Source organism: Acomys russatus, unplaced genomic scaffold (assembly GCF_903995435.1).
Source record: "Acomys russatus unplaced genomic scaffold, mAcoRus1.1, whole genome shotgun sequence".
NCBI classification, from domain to species: Eukaryota; Metazoa; Chordata; class Mammalia; order Rodentia; family Muridae; genus Acomys; species Acomys russatus.
The window spans coordinates 114-15,912 of NW_026131663.1; the positions used below are offsets into that span (position 1 = coordinate 114).

The 15,799-nt window shown below is 37.9% G+C and overlaps 1 protein-coding gene and 1 pseudogene across 1 annotated transcript; both read left to right on the forward strand.

The window, feature by feature from the left end:
- The first annotated feature begins 882 nt into the window (after positions 1-882).
- LOC127186360 (vomeronasal type-2 receptor 116-like) lies at positions 883-1,779 on the forward strand (annotated as a pseudogene).
- A 1,018-nt stretch (positions 1,780-2,797) lies between these two features.
- On the forward strand, positions 2,798-11,280 carry LOC127186361 (vomeronasal type-2 receptor 116-like). The gene is made up of 3 exons (XM_051142766.1): positions 2,798-2,872; positions 7,499-7,622; positions 10,376-11,280. The coding sequence occupies exons 1-3, from the start codon at positions 2,798-2,800 to the stop codon at positions 11,278-11,280; spliced, it is 1,104 nt and encodes a 367-aa protein (XP_050998723.1).
- Positions 11,281-15,799: the final 4,519 nt, after the last annotated feature.

The following is a 15,799-nucleotide window of genomic DNA, read 5'->3' on the forward strand; positions in this document are numbered from 1 at the left end:
CCTATGAGAATATACAGGGGAGGTAATCCCCTCAGAAACAGTCATAGGGGAGGGGAATAATGGGAAAATGGGGGGGGAGGAATGGGAGGATACAAGGGATGGGATAAACATTGAGATGTAACAAGAATAAATTAATTTAAAAAAAAGAAAAAAAGAAAAATAAAAAAGGAAAAATTAATCATTATTTATTTATTTATTTATTTTTACAAATTTCAAACTTTAAATTACATTTATATTCAGGTAAACTTTACTTCTCACACTCACATTCTTATTTCTCCCAAATGATTTCCAAATTTATGAGCACATTTGCTACATTCATTTGGACACACAAATATAAACACACACACACACACACACACACACACACACACACACAGCTAATGATTTCTCTTACTGTTCCTTAGATATCATTATGTTCAGGCCAGGAACTAGAAAAGCTATCACTTTTCTTCCCCAAGCAGAACTCAGTCTCCATCTCTCACAAAGAAAGCATTACATGAAGAGTCAGTGAACTCAGAAGGCACTGAATGCATGGGAAAGGAGATTTTAAAAGACACTCAGTCACACTGTGGTTAAAGAGTTTAGATTTTGTGAATTTAAAAGACTCAGTCATTACATGATAGCATCCAGGAGAAATCTGATTTCTGCAAACATGGTAAATGATCTCATCAACACTGTTAAATAGGCAAAACATGGTTTGTTTTTCTCTATAAAGATAATAAGAATTAATAAATTAAAGCATTGTTGTACCACAATGCCATTTAATTATATTATCAGCAATAAAAGGATGGTAATGCAAAGCTCTCCCAATAGACTTCTTAAAATGTCTTGTCAATAAACTGCTGAAGCTGTACTAAGAAATCTCGCCTTTCTGATACAAACATGGACCAGTGTGTGAAGTGTCCTGAGGACCAGTTTGCCAACACAGAGCAGAATGACTGCATCCACAAAGCTGTGATCTTTCTAAGCTATGAAAACCACGTAGGGATGTCTCTGGCCTTAATGGCCTTCAGTTTCTGTGCCCTCACAGCTCTGATTCTTGGGGTATTTCTGAAGCACAATGACACAGCCATTGGGAAAGCCAATAACTGCTCTCTGAGCTACATATTACTCATATCACTAATGTTCTGTTTCCTCTGCTCCTTGTACTTCATTGGCCATCCAAACTCAGTCTCCTGCATCCTGCAGCAAATCACAATTGGAATTGTATTCACTGTGGCTATTTCCACTGTGTTGGCAAAAACAATCACAGTGCTTCTGGCTTTCAAAGTCACAGCTCCTGCAAGAAGGATGAGGTAAATTCTGGTTTCAGGAACACTTAACTACATCATTCCTCTCTGTACACTCATCCAAATTATTCTCTGTTCAATCTGGCTAGGAGCTTCTCCTCCCTCTGTTAATATTGATGCACAATCTGAGCATGGCCACATTATTATTGTCTGCCACAAGGGTTCAGTTATAGCATTTTACTGTATCCTAGGATATTTAGGCTGCTTGGCCCTGGGAAGGTTCATTTCGGATTTCTTGGCCAGGAACCTACTTGACACATTCAATGAAGTCATGTTCTTGACATTCAGCATGTTGGTGTTCTGCACTGTTTGGATCACTTTCCTTCCTGTCTACAGTAGCACCAAGGGCAAGGTCATGGTGGCTGTAGAGATTTTTTCCATTTTGTCTTCCAGTGCAGGGTTGCTGGGGTGCATCTTTGTTCCCAAGTGTTACACAATTGTATTCAGGCCACACACAATTTCTCTTCCAAAGATCAGGGAGAAATCATAATACTAGAGACATAGTTCCCAAACATATTTTTGACATTAATTTATTTATTCACTTTACATCCTGGTTTTCAACCCAATATCTTCTCTCCTTCCAGGCCCACCCTTCCTCCCTCTCTCCCATTGCCTCTCTTCTATTCCTCAGATAAGTGAAGATCCCCTTCTCATCCACCCTGCTCATCAAGTTGCATCAGGATTGAACATGTCCTTCTCACCTAGGGCACAGGAAAACAGTTCCACAACGAGTAATTGATCAAAAGCCTGGCAACAGTGTCCATGTCAGGGAGAGCTCCAAGGCCTCTAACTAGAGAACCTACATGAAACATCTATTTCCCATCATCTACATCTGTGTAGGAGACCAAGGTCAAGTTTATACATTGTCCATGGTTGTTTCTTCAGTCTCACTAAGCCTCTCTGGGCCCTGGTTAGCTGGTTTTGTTGATCATCTATTGCAGTTCATATTTCCTAAAGGCCCTTTTCTCCTCAACTCCAGTGTTCTACAAGACTTTTTATGTACCACTCCATATTTGGCTGTGTGTCTCAGCATTTGTTTTGAATCACAGTTGGGTGAAGCCTTTCAGAGGGTAACTCATCTAGGCTCCTTTATGCAACAGAGCAGAGTATCATTAATAGCGTTGTTGGTTGGCTGTCTTCCATGAGTTGGGTCTTGAGTTGGGCCAGGTATTCTGACTAGTAAATTAATTCTAATCAACAGCTATATAGTTTGTGCATGATCAACAAATATTGAGTTACAGCACAAGTTTTATCTGTTTTTAAAATGATTCTCACTGTTTCCTCTAATGGTGTTATAGCAGTCATGGCTACTACAGTTGTCTGCATCATCCCAGTAATCTTGCTCTCATCCACTTATATCACTGTTTATCACTATTCAGGCATAGTGTGGTGCAAAATGCAAATGTCTATGTTTATCTGCCTCCTGACTGTTTGAAGTAAAGGTCCATTATACCACACCTGATTCAGTTATCCAGTTTCAATCTTTTGTTAGAAAGGTTGTCACAGAGATGGGGGTTATTTGCAGTGAAACACCATCTACCAGCTGTGAACTGAACCAATGTATACATGAACTAACAGCAGCTGTGAGTGCATGCACACGACTTGCACAAGATACAACGAAAATGAGAATAGAAGAAAAAATCTTACCGGGAAATAGAATAAGTTCACACATTAAACCAGGAATATTTCCAGCTACTATTATGTTCTAAGTATTAGACACAGTCTAATACTTCTCAGTCACAACTGTCTTCTTAAATGAATATAAACAGAGAATGAAATCCATAATGTAGATGAAGAAATGGATCACCACAGGATATTGATTTGTTGGAAGTACGGGACAGGGAAGAAAGTCATGTTTTATAACTCAAATAATAGTTTCTCATGGTTAACGATGGATTGGATGTTAATAGATTCAGCAGAGCCAGGAAATCTCTGCATTTTGCTTGATTATTGGTTCTCTCCTCAGTGCTGAGCACAGGCCCTGGTTGAGTAGTCTGTATCTGTATCATGGGTCATGCTGTGTATTCTGTCTAGATGATGGATGCTCTGCAAATGAGGCTGTTTCTCCCTGACTTGGATTTTGTATACAGAGTACACACATGAGTCCTGACTGTCATGGGTCCTTCCAGAACCCTAGCTCACATCTTCCTATGGCTCTTCTGAAACACACCACTGATAGCATTTTTAATAGTGGTCACACAAGTAGCTTGTTGATAGTGGTCTGGGAACCAAATATGTCCAACACAGCTTCCTGCCAGGATCCTTAATCTATGGGGATGTGGGAAGGATCATTATACCTGAGACTGAGATGTGCTCAGACCTGAATTTTGCAACTTGTGTTCATCACTTGGACTAAAGACCTGAAATGAAGACCAGTGATGCAGAGAATATCCAGACTTTTACAGGGGAGTAGATCTTCCTGAAAAGAAATGAATTGGGGATAAAGGAGTGAGTGCTCGTGCTGGGCATGGTGGCGCACGCCTTTAATCCCAGCACTTGGGAGGCAAAGGCAGGCAGATCGCTGTGAGTTTGAGGCCAGCCTGGTCTACAGAGTGAGTCCAGGATGGCCAAGGCTACACAGAGAAACCCTGTCTCAAAAAACCAAAAAAAAGGAGTGAGGGCTCCAGTGAGCAACAATAATTAAACAGTGCTGCAATAATTTTGTTATAATAATAATAACAATAAATAAAAATAACATACTAAGTGCCAATATTTCACAGAGGGTGACTGGTGCTGCATGCTGTGACTGCCAACATTATACAGGGAAGATTTTCAAACTGGGCTGCTTTTGACCTGATTTAAGATGCGTCTCTGCTATTTGCAAGTCTTTCATTTTTTACTTTTACACTACAACTAACTTTCTTTCCCTTCACTAGGAAACTTGTCTAGTTAGAGGGTGGCCTTTTAGTGTCTATGGCTCCTGCTACAAAGAGTTGTTACTAGAGTCCCTCTCATATTTCTCTGGGAATGTAGCCTGGATTAGTTCTCCAGATTATCACAGAGCTATCCCATCCCAAAATTTATCTTCTCTTCAGATATTTCATCCTCCCACCCCCACTCTCCCTAGGTCTGGTCTCCACCTTTATATATCTGTTTCCTTTTTGACCTTGTTTGCTTTCTTCAACAACTACCTTTGTCTATTTTATTTCCCCTTCCAGTAGAGATTTAAGCATCCTCACTTGGATTCTCCTTGTTACTTATCTTCTTTAGGTCTATGCATTATACTATGTTTATCCAGTATGATATGGCTAAACTCCACTTATAAGTGAGTATATATACTATGTATATCTTTCTGGGTCTGGGTTACCTCACTCAAAATGACCTTTTCTGGATCCATCCATTTGCCTGAAATTTTCATGATTTCTTTTTTTTAAATAGCTGAGTAATATTCCATTGTGTAAATGTGCCACAATTTCTTTATCCATTCTTCAGTTGAGGGACATCTAGGTTGTTTCCACATTCTGGTTATTATAAATAAAGCTGCTATGATCATAGCTGATCAAATATCTTTATATGGTGGAGCATCTTTTTGGGTATATACTCAGGAGTGGTGTAGTTGGGTCTTTGTGCCGTTTAGGTAGTAGGGTGACTGTGGCTTCAAAGAATGAGTTTTGAGCTTGGTAATTTAATTCTGTTTCTATTTTTTGGAATAGTTTGAGGATTATTGGATTTAGCTCTGCTTTGAATGTCTGGTAGAATTTTACACTAAAACATCTGGCTCTGGACATATTTTTTTGGTTGGGAGATGTTGATGATAGCTTCTATTTCCTAGGAGGTCATATGACAGTTTAAAGTGTTTGCCCAGTCTTGATTTATCTTTGGCAAGTAAAATGTATTAAGAAAACCATGCATTTCTTCTGTATTTTACAATTTTGTAAAATATAGGCTTTTGAAGTAAAACCTATTAAATTTTTTTTTTTTGGATTTCCTGTGTCTGTTTTTATGTCCCCTTTTACACTTCTGATTTTTATTAATTTGGACACTCTCGATTTGCCTTTTAGTTAATTTGGCAAAGGGTTTGTATACCTTGTTGATTTTCTCAAAGAACCATCTCTTGGTTTCATTGATTATTTTTATTATTCTTTTGGTTTCTAATTTATTGATTTCAGCCCTGAATGTGATGATTTCATGTCATCTATTCCTCTTTGGTGTGTTTGTTTCTTTTTGCTCTAGAGATTTCATATATGCTGTTAAATTGCTAGTATGGGATAAATCTAATTTCTTCATGAAAGTGCTTAGTGCTATGACCTTTCCTCTTAGCATGGCTTTCATTGTGTCCCACAAGTTTGGGTATGTTGTGCCTTCATTTTCATTAAATTCTCTAAATTTAATGTCTTTCTTTATTCCTCCCAAATCCAGTGGTCATTGAGTAGGGAGTTGTTCATTTTCCATGAGTTTGTAGGCTTTCTGTTGTTTCTGTTGTTATGTCTAGCTCTAATCCCTGGTGGTATGATTATATGAAAGTGGCATTTTAATCTTCTTGTATTTATTGAGGTTTGCTTTGTGAGTGAGTGTTAGCAGCCATGCTGAAGAAACAGTAAAACAGCTCTAGAACTCATGGAATTTGACCCACTAGTTATCATACCCGATTTGGGTGTGTCTCTGTGAGGTGTAACCTCAAGGACTATGTGTCCTGTGGACTTCATGCTGTTATGGAGCATAGCTCTGCTTTTTTACTTTGTATTCCTCTTAATCCTCCTAATATATGAATTGTGTGAGTACTATGACCCCTCACTGGCCAGTATCATTGGCCTATGCAATTACAATGCTTGATCTCTTTCTGGCATAGCTGCTGGAGCAGATGTTAATGAGTCAACCACAACCTTTGCAAATAACCTGCAGATGTAGATTGCTAACAATGATCATTATCCTTAGAATTTGGAATAATAGATTGTTTAGCAAGTTTACATAAAGATGCTTTTGCTAGTGGCTCTTATATAGAAAGTCTTAGGGTAGTTTTTTTCACTTCTTTTCCTGTTATCTTATGTAACAAAATGAAAGTTCGTAGAAGACATTTGTGTCCTTTGTAAAAGCTCAGTAGTTGAATCTCATGCTGCTACGGGTGGTGGCTTTTCATCCTAATGATCTAACTCCTACATAAGAAGGTAACCAACAACTAGAAGATGTCTACTGATATCCATGCACTCAAAGTAATTAAAGAAAATTTAGTAAATTCTTTTCTACCCAGCACACAAATGGCAGGTACCAATAATTTTACTGGAAGATCTCTGGATTGGAATCTGTTTTCTAGACTCTGTGGTCACTGAAAGCGTAATATAAATCATTCTTATACAGAAAATGAAAATAAAATATGTATTTAAATAAAGAAATCTAATCTTTATAACCTCAACCCAGGTATATTTATAAGACAAACAAACATACACACAAAGAAACAAACAAGCAAGCAAGCAAAAATGTTTGGTAGTTCCTAATGGAATGCCGTTGTTTTAAGAACCATGTTTTCCTTCAATAGAAAATTTTTGATGATAGAAGGGGGAAATTAAAGTCTTAATTTTCTACTGGAGGAACGTGTTTTTGTTATCTGAGACTTGAGATATTTCCCGTGTTTTTGATGTGCTTTCATCATATTTTGCTAAGCCATTGCTTTGATTACACTTTGGCCATGAACAAAGTGAGAATTAAAGATCATTTTGGCTCATGGATTATAGACAAGGGAAGACAAGAACGGATTTTAGAGACTGAAACTAAGGCATAGGTCCTTGAGAGAACACTGCTTACTCGCTTGCTCTGTTTCATTTCTCATACATCTTTGCCTAGAAACAGCATTGTCTTTAGTAGACTGGGCATGCCTACAATGAATACCAAATAATAAAATACATTAGCATTAGAAAGATGAGCTAATCTGATACAGAGAATTTCTCAGGTAAGTTTCATTCCGTGTTCTCTATCTTTTTACTGTACTTTGTTTCAGCTTGATGAAAATCAACAACAAAACCAGGTTTCTATCTCTGTAGTGTTTGCTCAAAGCACACTAAAATTTTTTCCATAATGTCTATGATTTGGTAAAGAACTCTACTTTTCATCAACTTGTTTTAATATAGTCACATGTTTGGCATTATACAATGTGCTAAGTGGCATGTGGTACCTCACCTTCTGTATAGAAAAGAAACTTATTGATATCTCAACATGCTATTATATATAGTTATGGATGAAGTAGGTAAAACTCAATATGTATCTTATTTCCTCAGATGGTGCCCTCTGTATGTAGTGCTGACTGTGGTCCTGGATTCAGAAAATTCAGGCAGGAGGGAATGTCTGTTTGCTGTTTTATTTGTATCCCCTGCCCAGAAAATGAAATTTCTAATGACACAAGTAAGTGTTTGCTGCTGTGATAAATCATATACACTGAGACCTCTGTCCACCAAAAAGGGGTGATGAAGGAGCCTAAAAGACAACTACAAAAATAAAATATACTATTTTCTCCATGAGCAGTCACAGGAAGTACAAAGACAAACAATGTCATAACAACAACAACAACCGCAAACACAAAAACCCTTTTGCCTAGATGTACATTTTGATTCAGTTTCTGTCACATCATATTTTCTCAAAGAAACAAAATCAAAGTGCAGTGTGATGACATTCTGTATGAGATCTCTTATGGTTATTAATTTCCCCTATAACTTCATGCATAAAAGTTTCCAGTCATGAATTTTAAAATGTGCATTTATTCTTTTTGCATATATATATATATATATATATATATATATATAATGTCTCTACATGTGTTTATGTACATGATATATGGACAGAATCCAATATAAGACAGAATATGGCACAAGAACTATTGATGAACTGTGTAATTGAGGTGCTAGAAACAAGTCTGTATCCTTAGAAAATTAGTGTAGAGATCAAAAAATTTCATATAAAATTATCAAACACTGCTGCATATGAGACAGAATTTGTGTGATATGTAGAGCCCCATTTTCTTTTTCCCCCTTCTTTATTGTAATTTAATCTGATTACATCTCAATTGTTATTCTCTCACTCATTTTCAAATGTCTGATGTGATTTGTTTCTAGGAAGGAAACGATAATTCTTAACACATGATGTACAAAATATAAGGAGTCTTATATAAAATATATTATAAATAGCACCCAATTAATAATTTCATAAAATAATAGATTAGAATCCTTTTGTACTGAAAGCAGTTAGTACAAACATTAAATTTTTATTACAACCTACAAAGCCAGTTTAGTAAAATGATTATATACTTATGCTTGACAAAATGCAAGTGGACAATGTATAGTTTTTACAACATTTGCCTTTGATACTATGCAATGAAATTCAAGTTCTAAAAATACATTTCTGGCCAATAATATGGCTCTACATTTAAATCATTTGCCACTAAGACTGATAGCTGGAGTTCATGTCCAGGACCCATATAGTGAGAGGAGGCAAAGAAATCTTAGAAGTGCCTTTTCACCTCTATGCACTCAAATAACACCCATAATGATTAAACAATCTGTAATACAAATGTTGTAAATGTTAAAAATGAATAAGAATAGAACAATATTAATATTATTTTTAGGTGTGTATGTGTGTTGGGAGGGTAAGTGTACATAATAAGGACAGATGATGTTAAGAGACAACTAATACCTTTATAGTTAAGTTTAAGGCAGTTGTGAAACACTTCACATGTGTTCTGGGAACTGAATCAGGTCATGTGCAAGAGCAGGATATTCTCTTCATAGTTCAGCTAACTTTCCAACACTTTAGGCAAAATAACTAGTTACAATTGCCCATCAATAAATTGTTCTACATGAAAGACTTAAAAACCAGGAAGCACCTTATAACTCTGTGCAACTATCTAATGAATCATTACAATTCCAATGAAATTTCCTACCATTGCCATTTCAGGAGAGGATATTATGAGTGAAGTAGTTTGTTCCACACAAAAAAATCTGGGTCACTGGCCAGGTGTGGTGGCAAAAGCCTTTAATCCCAGCACTTGGGAGGCAGAGGCAGGTGGATTACTGTGAATTCAAGGCCAGCCTGGTCTACAAAGTGAGTCCAGTACAGCCAAGGCTACACAGAGAAACCCTGTCTTGAAAAAATCTAGGTCACTTTTGGGTTTTGTTTTTATTTCTTCCATGCTGTTTATTGATATATAAATTTACCTCAGAGTATATTGACAGAGTCCGGGTCTTATAGGGATTGAAATTATGGAAGCAAGAAGATGCTGAATGCTTCCCATTAAGGTAACATCAAGATGAAGGGCTTTGTATCGATCAGTCTATAGAGAAGTTTCTACTTTCAGTGATAGAATTAGTGCTTCTCGTTATCAAGATTCAGGAATTGTTTGTCTATACTGCCATATTAGAATGTAAATAAAGACATATCAATAATTCTTTTTTATTTTTTGCAATTTTCAAACCTTTACATTACGTTTATATACTGAGAAACTTTACTTCTCGTACTCACATTCCTACTTCTCCCAAATGATTATCAAATATATCAAATACATGAGTACATCTGTTACACGTTTTTGGTCAAATAAATATAAACACACACACACACACACACACACACACACACACACACACACACACTCCTAATCCTAATGATTTCTTTTACTGTTAGATATCATTATGCTTGGGCTGGCAACTAGAAAAGCTATCACGGTTCTTCTCCAAGCAGAAGACAGTCTCCATCTCTGACAAAGAAAGCATTGATTAAACAATCAGTGATCTGGGGAGGCACTGAGCGCATGGGAAAGGAGGTTTTAAATGACTCAAATATGCTATGGTTATTGAGTTTAGATTTTGTGAATTTACCAGACTAAGTCATTTCAAGATAGCAACCAGTATGATTTAAGAAATCTAGTTTCTGAAAAACTTGTAAATGAAGTCAGCAACACTGTTAAATAGACAACAATTTCTTTCGTTTTCTTCTCTATAAAGATAATAAGAATTAATAAATAGAAGCATTTTTGTACAGCAATATCGTTCAATTACATTATCAGCAGTAAGATGGAGGTATTGCATGGCTTTTCCAACAGACTTATTGAAATGTCTTGTAAATAAACTGCTGAAGCTATACTAACAAATATTTCCTTTCTCAATCAGACATGGAACAGTGTGTGAAGTGTCCAGAGGACCAGTATGCCAACACAGAGCAGAATCACTGCATCCACAAAGCTGTGGTATTTCTGAGCTATGAAGACCCCTTGGGGATGGCTCTGGCCTTAATGGCCTTGTGCTTCTCTGCCTTCACAGCTCTGGTTCTTGGGGTATTTTTGAAGCACAATGACACTGCCATTGTGAAGGCCAATAATCGTGCTCTGAGTTACATCTTACTCATGTCACTCATGTGCTGTTTCCTTTGCTCCTTGCTCTTCATTGGTCATCCCAACTCAGCCACTTGCATTTTACAGCAAATAACATTTGGAATTGTATTCACTGTGGCTATTTCTACTGTGTTGGCCAAAACAATTACAGTGGTACTGGCTTTCAAAGTCACAGCTTGTGGAAGAAGGATGAGGTACATTCTGGTTTCAGGCACACTTAACTACATCATTCCCCTCTGTACACTCATCCAAATTGTTCTCTGTTCAATCTGGCTTGCAGCTTCTCCTCCAGCAATTGATACTGATGGAGAATCTGAGCATGGTCACATCATCATTGTGTGCAACAAGGGTTCGGTAATTGCATTTTACTGTGTAATTGGATATTTAGCCTGTTTGACCCTGGGAAGCTTCACTGTGGCTTTCTTGGCCAGGAACCTGCCTGACACATTCAATGAAGCCAAGTTCTTGACATTCAGCATGCTGATGTTTTGCACTGTGTGGATTACTCTCCTTCCTGTCTACCATAGCACCAAGGGCAAGGTCAGGGTGGCCTTGGAGATTTTTTCCATCTTGGCTTCCAGTGTGGGGATGCTGGGGTGCATCTTTGTTCCCAAGTGCTACATAATTTTATTAAGACCAGACAAAAATTCACTTCAAAAGATCAGGGAGAAATCATATTTCTAAAGTCATATTCCATGAATACCTTTTGTTAAATTTATTTATTTATTTATTCAATTTACATCCTGATTGTAGGCCACATCCTTTCTCTCCTTACAGTGCTACCTTTCCTCCCTCTCTCCATTCCCTCTCCCTTATGCCTCAGATTAGTGAAGATCGCCTTCCCATACACCCCAGCTCATCATGTTGCATCAGGACTGAGCATGTCCTCTTTCCCTGTAGCCTAAAATGATAGTCCCACAAGGAGGAAGTGATACAAATATGGCATCATCATCAATGTCAGTAACAACACCATACATTTTACTAGAGGACCCACATGAAGCCTGAGGTGCCCATCATCTGCCTCTCTGTATAGGGCGTACTTTCAGTCCATGCCTGGTGCTTGGTTATTGCCTCAGTCTCAGCAAGCCTCTCTTTGCCCTGGTTATCTGCCTCTCTTGGTCTTTTTGTGGAGCTTGTGTCACCTTAAGATCTTTTTCTCTTTCTTCACACTGTTCTACTCAATGTTTGGATGTGAGTCTCAGCATTTGTTTTAAACTTATGCTTAGCAGAACCTCTCAGAGAATGACACAGTTAGCCTTTGGTCTACAATCATAGCAGAGTATCATTAATAATGTCAGGGGTTGGCTCTGTCCATGGACTGTGTCTTGGTTTGTGCTAGGTAGTCTGACTGGCAAATGAATTCTAACTGACAAATATAAAGTTGGTACATAACCACCAAATATTGGGCTACAGTACATGATCTGTCTCTTCTTAGAATGATGCTCACTGTTTCCTCTAATGATGTTGCATAGCAGTATCATGGTTACTAGAGTTGTCTATGCTGTCCATATAATTTTGCCCTGATTTATTTATTTCACAGTTTATAACAATTGGGGCTACTGCAGAGTGTAAATGTTCTTTTCTTCTATAGAATAAAAAGTGTTCAAAATAAAATCAAACTTCTTTCAATATCTGGGTGAATGTCTTTGATGCCAGTGGAATGGTGATTAAAAAATTTAGGAAGTTTGTAAGAGAGTGATGTCATGTTTGTACATGAAGGTAAAACAATTTTCCTCCTTACAGGGGAGAAGGTAAGGGAATCTTGATGTTATCCAAGGAAGTACATGATTTAAACATAGAAGAGTGATGGTTTGATGAATGTAAAGAAGATGGATTTGTGTCTTAGCCTTAGTAGCTAATATCATGTCCTGCTCTTTAATAAGGCCTGATTAACTGCTCAGTCCTGAAAAAGCATGTTATCAACCCTATGATGGAATAGCTCCAAGGCATAAGATGTTGTTTTCTGGCTTATATGATTACCTGAACTCACCTGTTCACAAAACAAGACATGAAAACACACACACACACACACACACACACACACACATGCATACAGACACTGACATATATATAACTGAAAATACATAATCCTTAAGATTATTATAGGAGGATATTCTAAAGAATCTGCATAAGGAAGCTGCTTTTCAGGAAGATACAAGATAGTGGTACCAAACATTACTGGATGGAGATTAGGAACCCAGTTTATATCTACAGGCCACAAGACCTGAAGAGGCCTAGGTCCAATGGGTCCACAATGTCCAGAGCACAGGTGGGTCTTACTTTGTTTCCTCCAAGTGGCCCAGGGAGGACAGGTGTCCACTCCCCAGAGTCTGGACCTGTACCCACTCTGGTGATTTGCAGCCATGCTCTATAACAAGGACTTGGTGTCTGCAACTGAGCTGTGGGCACTGAAGTGTCAAAATCCAGAGCTTCTTGCCCAGGAAAACCTCAGAAAAACAGGTGGACCTGACTTCAGACCTAGTTGTGAGTCCCCAGAAAGCCTTAGGTGATGGCAACCACATAGGCACAAAATCCAAAGCCCAAAGCAGCCAAGAGTGCCTGCCTTACCTGCACCCTCTCTCTCCCTCTCTGACTGATCTGTTGGTCACAGAGTAATAGCATCGGAGCCAGTGGGCCCAGGGGGACCTAGGAATGTGGATCTGGGATAGATCTGTTCTTAGAAAACCCTGCCAGTCTACAGAGGGACACTGGGCCCACAGGAGGGTCCAGGTGGCTGTGGACATGCACTTCAGCTACAGCTCCATAGCTACCCACTTGGCCTGACTCTTTTAAGGAGTCATGGTCTAAAAGGGGCAGGCAAAAAAAACCAAACCATCCTTCCCAGCAGACTGTTTCTTCTCAATTGGGCAGAACTGATCTGGCCTGAACCCATCCGGCAGATGCCTACCTAGCCAACACAGCTCAGCAGGGCCTCCATGCTCTCGTGAGGGTCTGAACCAGCTGGAGGGGATTTGGCAGAAACCTAGCCACCTGCAGCAACCCAGGGATCCATTTCTGTAAGCTATGGTGGAGCTTGACCAGCTGCCACAACACAGCATGAGTGTCCCCACACACCCAGATGGGACTGAACCAGCATGAAGGGATCTGGTGGAAGCCCAGCTAACTACCAAAGGCCACAGGGAAGTATATGCTCTCTCAAGCAGGAATCAACCTAGGCCCCATGGCCAGGATGGATCATGAAAAATCCTAGCCAACCATAACAAGCCAGCAGGGGTTCCAGTACTTTAGGGTACATTGAGCCTTGGCTACCAAAGACCCAGTGGCTGAGGGCAGAGTTTTCAAAGCCCACACAAAGGCAGGACAATAAGCATTATCTACCCTACCTCAAACAGATCCTTAGGGTATAGAGCACCAGTACCACTCTTTTCTGACCCAGTGGGGAATCCAGGGTGTGGAGTAACATTCCCTGGAGCTGCAATCAAGTCACCTGCCTGATCCAGGGAAAGACAAGAGAAACTCCCTCCCAATATCAGAGACATCAAGATGACTAAAGTCTAGTGTAAAAATATAAACAACAAAGCCCAAAACAATATGGCATCTCCAGATAATAGCTATGCCAAAGAAATCAACCCTGATAACTCAAACCCAATTGAAACACAAGAAAATGACCACAAATCCTTAGTAATGAAGATGATAATGGAGAAAATGAATAAAATACATAAACAAATGCAGAAAGATGCAGCCAAACAGATTGAAGACCTTAAGGAAGCCCATAGAGAAGCACTGGAAGAAGTTCAAGAAAATACAAACAATCAAATAAAGGAAATCAATAAAACAGTTCAAGATCTGAAGATGATAATGGAAACAATCATAAAAGCACAGACAGAAGAAAGCCAGGAACAAGAGTACATAGATAAGAAAACAAGCAGCATAGAGGCAAGCTTCCCTGAGGGAATTCAAGAGATGGAGTAATGAATCTTGGACTAGCAGGTTCAATCATAGAACTTGAAACAGCTTTCAAAGAAAAGCCATATCCTTCATAACGCCTCTAAATCAACTGAGAAAATCTCATATGCAGTCACAGAGGCTTAAGCTGAAATCACAGGTCCTACATGGTCTGAATCAGATCATTTGCATATATAGCATAGCTTTCAGGTTAGTATGGTTTAAAATACTTGTGTGTGTGTGAATGGGTGTGCATCTGATTCTTGTGCCTTCTCTTGGGTGTTTTTCCTTCTATTATTTTGCCTCGTCCATCTTTGATGTGATGTATTTTGTTTTAGGTTTTTATACTTAATTTTGTTAAAAATAACTGTGAAAAAATATAAATAAAAGTTTTTGTTAGCTTTAAATAGATAGTAACACATCTGTATTAAAAAGGATTTATTCATTTTATGCATATGAGTGAACAGAGTTTAGAATAGATAAGCAAATCCTCTAAAACTGAATTTATAAATGGTTATAGGCTCTATATGGATACTTGGAATAGAACCCTAGATCTCTGTAAGAACAGTCTCTGCTCTTAATGACTGAGTCATCACTCCATGCCTAGTAGTGCATATATACTCATATCCAGAATTACATTTTTAACTTTTATTTTATCTAATTTAGCAAAACTTCTAATTATGTTAGTTTAGATATAAAAATATGAAACAATAGTCAGGAGGAGTGTCCCTCATCCTGATGAGAATGGATAGATAAATAATGACCAAATAAGTTAATGAAAATAAGGGAGTTGTGAAAGTTTCCTTAAATGCTTGTATTGTGAGTTGAAACTGAGGGCACCAGTGTGGTAAACCAGAATCAGCTACTTCATTTGGAAAATGTAGGAATAACATTTGCTACATCAAACCTCTCATGAAATATGTATGTACATATGTAAGCATACAATGTAGTCACTTGTGTGCCATGTTTATTTCAGAATGTACAAGATATGATATCAATTTTAATGTATTTTAACTGATGGACAAATAAATAAGACATATCATCCAAATTTGTGTGATGTACATAGTAATTTTTGCTATTTACAATGCATTCTTAGAATTTTGAAAGGCTGATTAATCATATTATATCTTATATTTTAAATATACACAATGTTATCTTTTATTAAATAATATAACTGCTTATATAAATGCATACAATTAGCTTCTATTTAATTCATAAATGACTGAAACAAAAAAATCAAAGATAAAACCAAACAAATACAATTTTAGGGTCCATATTTTTCTACACCTATTTGAAT

Excerpts from the sequence above, each read along its gene's own strand:
- LOC127186361 (XM_051142766.1), top strand. The coding sequence starts at position 2,798 with ATGGGGGTTATTTGCAGTGAAACACCATCTACCAGCTGTGAACTGAAC. Across the intron at positions 2,873-7,498 it reads TACATGAACTAACAGCAGCT|ATGGTGCCCTCTGTATGTAG; the intron begins GTGAGTGCATGC and ends TTATTTCCTCAG. Across the intron at positions 7,623-10,375 it reads TGAAATTTCTAATGACACAA|ACATGGAACAGTGTGTGAAG; the intron begins GTAAGTGTTTGC and ends TTTCTCAATCAG.